The sequence below is a fragment of the Pipistrellus kuhlii genome, unplaced genomic scaffold (assembly GCF_014108245.1).
Source record: "Pipistrellus kuhlii isolate mPipKuh1 unplaced genomic scaffold, mPipKuh1.p scaffold_m20_p_45, whole genome shotgun sequence".
NCBI classification, from domain to species: Eukaryota; Metazoa; Chordata; class Mammalia; order Chiroptera; family Vespertilionidae; genus Pipistrellus; species Pipistrellus kuhlii.
Window position 1 is genome coordinate 2,550,823 of NW_023425546.1, and position 7,679 is coordinate 2,558,501.

The following is a 7,679-nucleotide window of genomic DNA, read 5'->3' on the forward strand; positions in this document are numbered from 1 at the left end:
AGAGGGTGCAGGCTGGGCTGAGGGACACACACTCCCTCCCATGCATGAATTTTGTGCACTGGGCCTCTAGTATTATACATAAAAAAACCAAAAGACTCCATCAAAAAACTATTATACTTAATAAATGAATTCGGCAATGTAGCAGGATACAAAATTAACACCAAGAAATTTATGGCATTAAAAAAGTAATCCCATTTACCATCGAACCAAAAAAATTAAGATACCTAGGAATAAACTTAACTAGGGAGATAAAAGACCTATATGCAGAAAACTATAGGACACTGAAAAAAAAGAGATAAAGACATAACCAGATGGAAGAGCATACCATGTTCATGGATTGGTAGAATCAACATCATTAAAATGTCCATACTACCCAAAGCAATCTATAGATTCAATGCACTCCCCATTAAAATACCAATGGTATATTTCACAGACCTAGAAAGAACTATCCAAAAATTCATCTGGAATAAAAAAAAGAACCCAAATAGCACAGCAATCCTGAGAAAAAAGAACAAAGTAGGTGCAACTCAAGCTGTATTACGAGGCCTTTCAAAACAGCCTGGTACTGTCACAAGAACAGACATATAGATCAATGGAAGAGAATAGAGAACCCAGATATCGACCCAAACCACTATGCCCAATTAATATTTGACAAAGGAGGCATGAACATACAATGGAATCAGGACAGTCTCTTCAATAAATGGTGTTGGGAAAATTGGACAGATACATGCCAAAAAATGAAACTAAACCACCACCTTAAACCATACATAAAAATAAATTCAAAATGGATAGAGGGCTTAAACATTAGATGGGAAACCATAAAAATACTACTAGAGGAATCCACAGGCAGATAATTCTCAGTCATATGCCAAAACAATTTCTTTATCAATACCACTCCTAGGGCAATGGAAACTAAAGAGAAAATAAACAAATGGGACTACATCAAAATAAAAAGCTTTTCACAGCAAAAGAAACCTTCAACAAACCAACAAGAAAGCCCACTGTATGAGAGAACATATTTGCAAATGTTATCACTGATGAAGGTTTAATCTCCAACATCTACAGGGAACTTATACAACTTAATAAGATAAATAATCAATAAAAAGGTGGGCAACAGACCTAAATAGAATCTTTTCAAAAGAAGACAGAAGGAAGGTCAAGAGACACATAAAAACATGCTCAAAGTCACTAATTATCTGAAAGATGCAAATCAAAACGGCAATGTGGTACCATCTCACACCTGTCAGAATGGCTATCATCAGCAAATCAACAAACGACAAGTGGCGAGAAACAGGAACCCTTGTGCATTGTTGGTGAGAAAGCAGACTGGTGCAGCCACTGTGGAGAACAGTATGGAGTTTCTCAAAAAACTGAAAATGGAACTTCCATTTGACCCAGTAATCCTACTCCTAGGAATATATCCCAAGACTAGAAACACCAATAAGAAAGGATATATGCACCCCTATGTCCATAGCAGCACAATTCACCATAGCTAAGATTTGGAAACAGCATAAATGCCCATCAGCAGATGAGTGGGTTAGAAAACCGTGGGACATCTACACGATGGAATACTACGCTGCTATAAAAAAGTAGTTCTGACTATTTGCAGCAGCATGGATGGACCTGGAGAGCATTATGTCAAGTGAAATAAGCCAGAAAATGAAAGAAAAATACCACCTGATCTCACTCATTTATGGAAAATAAAGAACATTATAACCTGATGAACAAAAAGATAGATACAGAAGCAGTAAAACACCGAACAGACTGTCAAATTACATCGGGAAGGTGGGGAGTGTTGGGGCGGGGGTGAAAGAAATCAACCAAAGGACTTGTCTGCATGCATATAAGCAAGCACAACCAATGGACACAAGACTCTGGGTGGGTGGGATGAGGGCATGGACAGGGGGTAGGGGAGGCTGGGGGAAGGTCAATGGGGAAAAAGAAAAGGAGACATATATACTACTATATGTAATACTTTAAACAATAAAAAAAAAATGGAATGTAACAGGAAGTTTTCATAGGAATTTGTACAAAGGTTATAATTATGTTCCTATCATATTAACATACGTCAAGATCTACGCATGAGTCACAGGAAACAAGCTACGGATGCAGCAATATCACGGCCGAGTCTCAAAAATATCAGAAAAGAAGCCAGGCAGGTCTGGGAGTGAACACGGCGCCATTCTACTTACACATAAGCCCAGGAAATGCCCCCTAATCTGGAAGGAAGGAATTGGGTCGTCGCTGCCCGGGGTGGGGTGCACAGAGCCTGACAGCAAAGGAGCACGAGAAACCTTTTAGGGGTGAAGGGCACATACTGTGTCTGTGGTGCTGATTCCTCATGTGTTCACCTATCAGAACTGACCACCCTCTGAATAGGTTGATATAGCATGTAAATGAGACCTAGGTAAGCTGGGAAAGAACACAGGGCAAGGTATTTCCTTTGGAACCGGGTCTAGGGGACTTACAGTTGTAGCCCAAGGCTGCCCGGAGACATAGCCCAGGCTGGGCATGTCCTCACTCCTCAGAGCCTTTTCTCTTCTTCTTCTTCTTTTTTATTTTTTTTTTTAAGAGTGAGTAGAAGGGAGGGAGAAAGACAGAGAGAGAGAAACATCAATTGATTGCCTCCCTCACAAACCCTATCAGGGCTGGGGATGGAGCCTGCAACCAAGGTAGGTGCCCTTGCCTGGAATTAAACCAAACCTTCAGTCTGTGGGCTGATACTCTATCCACTGAGTCAAACCGATCACAGCTCAACTCATCTTTAAAATGAGGCTCTAATTGTGAGTTTTACCTCGTGGGATTGCTGTGCTGATCAAGAGGGATATTCAGTGAATGAGAGCAATTTTTCAACTGTAAAATAACACAAATGGAAGGGAGTGCTGTGGGCAGCTGGCCATTGGGTAGAGACTTCCTTGTTGTACCCACCTGTAAGATCCCCTGGGCACCTGGGCGCCTGGGCGCCATGGTTTGTCTCCTCTTTCTATCCAACCTACCTGGGAAAGCAGCTGTAGCCCCACCCAGAATCCGCCACAATTCAGAAATGCCGAGTTGGCCAAGTATTCTCAGGGAATCCAACCAATGTCAATTGCCAGATAAGCTGGAGAAGGCCAGAGACACTGGATATTTTTACTCATGGGCTCTCCAAGTTCCTCTCAACTCCTGCACAGCCAGCTTCGAGCTCCTTTATCTTCAGGCAGGGGTTGCAGCTAAAGCAGCTTCCTGTCCAGGGTAAAGTCAAAGGCACTTCTTCGAACCCTCTCCTGTAGCGGTCTTCTCGTGCACTGGGCGCTGTCCAGATGTTCTCAGCAGGAGAAACGACAAAGAACAGCACCTGGGACTCCTGGCTGAGGATCTCAACCACCCTCACACCCAACCCAACACAATAATATCATAATCATACTTCTTGTGCCCAGATTATACTTTTAACTTCTCCAAGTCCTTTCCTGTCCTGCCCTGATATCATTTTGTCCTTTCAAAGCCTTGTGAAGACAGGTATTGCGATGCCTGGTCAGCATATTAATAAAAAGGCGTTGAACAGAATACTTAAAAGCAGCTAGTAGTCAGTCAGAAGCTGAACTGGAAGGTCATCTGGCCCCGGTCACAATATCCTTTTGCAAGGTTATATCTCTCAGAGATTATATCTCTCAATCATTAGGAAACATGCTAAAGCCTTTGGCTACAGATAAAGTACCAGCCAGGGGTAGCCTCAAACCCCAATCAAAAACAAACAAAAACCAACAAAAGGCAGAGCTGTATCAGCCAGGACTCCACAAACACACTGTTCAGAGACTCACTTCCACAGTGGGCCACAGACTACAGAAGAGACAAGATAAGAGATAAGAGATGAGAGCCTCACCCCCAGGCAGTGCGAAGGCAGGCAGGGGGAGAGGCCTGGCAGAGGGCTATGCCCACAACTCTCCACAGTTCCTGTGCAGCCACCCTCTTCCTCAGGCCTTTGTCCTTTCCTTCCCACCAACTTCACTCCAGCCTTGACAAAGATGGGCCTTTATTTTTAGAACTTTTAGAACAGAACAGACTATTGGACACAGATTAAAAAAAAAAAAAGAAGGGTAGGCTATTTTGACTCCTTGAAAGTTTTCTTCCTGAGATCTCCCCACCCCCACCTTCCACTGCTCACACACACAGACACCACTCCTGTCCCCTCCCCCAAGGCCGGGTCTTCCCCAGCACAGTCTGGGCTGAGCTAAAAGTCCTAAGGTGGAGAGAAAGTCCAAGGGGATGGGAGCTGGAGTGAGCATAGCCCAGGTCCCCCTGCCTGCTCAGGTCTTCCTCCCTGTTGCTCAGACAAGCACTGAAGAAGCAGCTATAGATCAACACTGTGCCCCTCAGAAGGCCAAGGGGCCCAGAAGGCAAGTGGCTTCTCCAAGACCACCGGCCACCGGACTAGAATGGGCCTGGCTCCTGAGCTCTCTGACAGCACTGGCTGCCACTGTGCTCTCTTCCATCGGAGTCATCCCTCCTTCCCTTCACTGCCAAGTCATCCTCATCCCAGGAGACCTCTCCGCTCTCTCCTGCCTTCCATGTCATCCTGCTCCTTCCTCCAGGCCTGAGGCCTAAAAGGGAGGCTTCTTGGAAGCTAAGCCTGACACTCTTGCTCTCTTTCTTCTCAACTGTCTAAAATAAAGTTAACAGTCTGCTCTCTGAAATCTCGGTGGTCCCTTCTCACTGACCTGAGTTTTGTTAAGAAGGCTGACCACATCGGCCTTTCTGGGGGGAGTAGAAGAGATCTTGTCCCTACAATTCGGGCATCAGGACCAGGCCCAGTGCTTGGAGGCCAGTGGAAGCGATACCAGCCTAGGTGGGGAGTGGAACTAGGTCAGGGATGCCAAGGGCTCAGCCCACATGGAGGCAGAGAATTTGAAGGAGACAGAACACTCTCAGATTTTCAGTAAAGAGAGGCAGTGCTAGTAGCAATAATAGTAGCTGTGATATGTGGAATCATCCAGGAAGGCCCTAAACATATTCACAGGTGTCTTTTAGGAAAGAGATAGGGAGATCTGACTGAAAGAGGAGTAGGTATTGTGACCATGGAGATGTGGCCAGAGTGATGTGGCCACTAGCCAAAGAATGCCAGCAGCCCCCAGGAGCTGGAAGAGACAAGGTGTGGATTCTCCTCAAGAACCTCCAGGTGGGGCACAGCCCTGCTGTCACCTTCATTTCAGCCTAGTGATGCTGATCTAGGGCCTCTGTCTTCCAGAACTATGAGGGAATAAATGTATGTTGTTTTAAGTCACCCAATTTGTGGTAGCTTGTTACAGAAGCCACAGAAACGGATGTAGTAACTGACATTTAATGGCTGCCCACTCTGTACCAGGCCTTTCAGTAACTATTTATCCACATTCACTCATTCTATCCTGGCCCTGGCCATGAGGCACACTGCCTGGTGTGAATCCCCAATGCACTGCTCCCTGTTGTGATGCTGTATGTAACCTCTCAAAACCCATTTCCCAACTCATGTAACGGGCATATAGTTTCCCTTCTCATTGGGTGGCTAAGACGATAAAATGATAACAGGTAAAGTTAGAACTGGACATAGAAAGTTCTCGGTGAATGCTAACTACTATGAGATCTCAGGGGGTGAGCAAGTAAAAATTAAGCCATCATCCTAATGTCAGGACAAGGACCAGATTCCTGGACCCAGAACAGTAAGAAGAAATCCCTTTAAAGCCAGCTTGAATGGCAAACATGATGGTCTGAGCAGTTAAGTATTTCTTCCCTTGACTAAACAATTTAAGTCCTAACACTGGCCTCATTTCTTGAAGGGAAAATGCCCCTGCCGGTGCTACTTCTGCAGCCCTGCCCAGCAGACTTCCGGCCCCTGCATCCCATTCCTGAGGACAGCACTGCATCCATCATCCCACAGGACACTCCCCTGCAGAGCCCACATCTTGTCCCTACAACTCCGGCATCAGGACCAGGCCCAGTGCTTGGAGGCCAGTGGGAGAGAAGCTTGGGTCCATTCCATGGCTTCCCAGCAAGAGGGTGAAATGGAAAAGTAGGGTCTGCTTTGATGTAGAGGTTGCACCAGCTTAGTAAAGAATAAACAAGGCCTGCCAGAGGGCACCCTGCAGGGGAGGGCACCTTTCATGGCCTCTGCCTTCCCAGTGAAGTTTGCCAGCTCCCCCTTCAGGGGATGTAATTCTCAGAAGCAGCGCCACCGGCTCCCAGGCAGTGTCCCCACCAGGAGCTGCAGGCACCCAGGGAGCAGGGCTCCTAGAATTGGTGCCAGCCCACAATCTGGGATGCCCAGCTCCAGAGACTCCCGCTGCTGCCCCTGTGAAGACCAGGCCTCTCACCGGCTGCAAGGCGGCCACTTGCGCGCTCAGCCCTGCCCACCCGCCCTCCGGGGAACCAGGACAGGGGGTCCGCTCCCCTCCTTCCTCTCGAACACCCCATGTCAGCGCTGGCGTCCACCACTAACCGAGCACCCAGGTCCCCGGAGAAAGCGCTTCTCCCGGTCCCTTCCTCCCCACCGGGGAACGCAGCCCCACCCGCCGCTCCTCCTACTCGAAGGGGACGGAGCCGGGCGGCCTCGGAGCTGGAGCCCAGGCGGCAGGAGCGCCGGCCCGCAGCCCCGGCCCCTTCCCGCCCCCGGACACCGGGCCCGGCCACCCCCGCGCTTCGGTCCCGGAGGGCCCGGCCCTCCACGGCCCCGCCTCTGGGGACCTGGGGGCGCCCGGACACACCAGCTGAGACACCGGCTGAGCCCCGCGAGCGGAGAGGCTCTGGGCAAGTACCAGGGGCTCCGCCCCGCGCCCGCGCCCTCGGGCATCCCGGCCGGCGCCCCCGCCCCGCCACACGGGCGCCCCCGCCCCTCGGGACAGGGAGCAGCGGCGGCCCCGGGGCGGGGAGCGGCGGCCCCGGGACCGGGAGCGGCGGGGGCGCGGGGAGCGGCGGGGGACCGGCTGCAGCCGCACTTACGCGCGCGCCCGCGGGAAGCCCATGGACAGGAGCAGGTCCAGCGCCGATCCGTGCCTCACGGTGCCCGGCCGCGGCTGGCGGCTCCGGCGCGGGGCCACCTGGCCGTACAGCTCCTCCCTCGCGGCCATGCCGAGCGCCCGGCGTGCTGGGCCCCGCCGCGCGGCCCGCGGTCCACGGAGGCGCGAGCCCGGCCGTCCGGGGGCGGGGACCGGGCCGGCGGGGCGGGGCGTCCGAGCCGGAGGCGCGCGGAGGGCGGCGGGCTGGCCTGCGGCGGCCTGGGCCCGCACCGCCGCAGCGCTGGGCGGGCGGCCGCCCTCTGTCCTCGGCTCCCGAGCCCCGGCGCCCGGGCTGCTGCGCCCCCTCCCGGGCGGGGCGGTGAGCACTTTCTGAATGGACCGAGCCGCGCGTGGGCGCCGCCCGGCCTCCCGCCCGCCCGCCCCGGCCGGCCTCCCTCCCGCCGCCGCCTCCCTCCCGCCTCGGCCTCCCTCCCTTAAAGCGGCCGCGCCGGGCGGCGGGCCGGCTCCCACCCGGCTGGCTGCGTGCGCTGAGCTTGGGGCAGTCGCTCCCAGCGCCCGACCGTCTCCGTGTCTCTTGCAAGACACCAGATCAACCCAACCCGAATTTCATGTGGTTCTAGATAGGGTTAATAACGGAAATGGAGTGAACTGATGGATGACTTAATGAACCAGAAGGCCAAGCCAGAGTCCAGATGAAAGGTTTTGTTTCCCAAAGAC

At 51.6% G+C, this 7,679-nt stretch overlaps 1 protein-coding gene across 1 annotated transcript in view; it reads right to left on the reverse strand.

Annotated features, from left to right (window-relative positions):
- UBASH3B (ubiquitin associated and SH3 domain containing B) overlaps positions 1-7,260 on the reverse strand; it is a 139,255-nt gene extending 131,995 nt beyond the window's left edge. The window contains exon 1 of the mRNA XM_036412563.2: positions 6,946-7,260. Coding sequence (XP_036268456.2) covers positions 6,946-7,073 — 128 coding nt within the window. The 5' untranslated portion in view covers positions 7,074-7,260. The remainder of the gene's footprint in view (positions 1-6,945) is intronic.
- Positions 7,261-7,679: the final 419 nt, after the last annotated feature.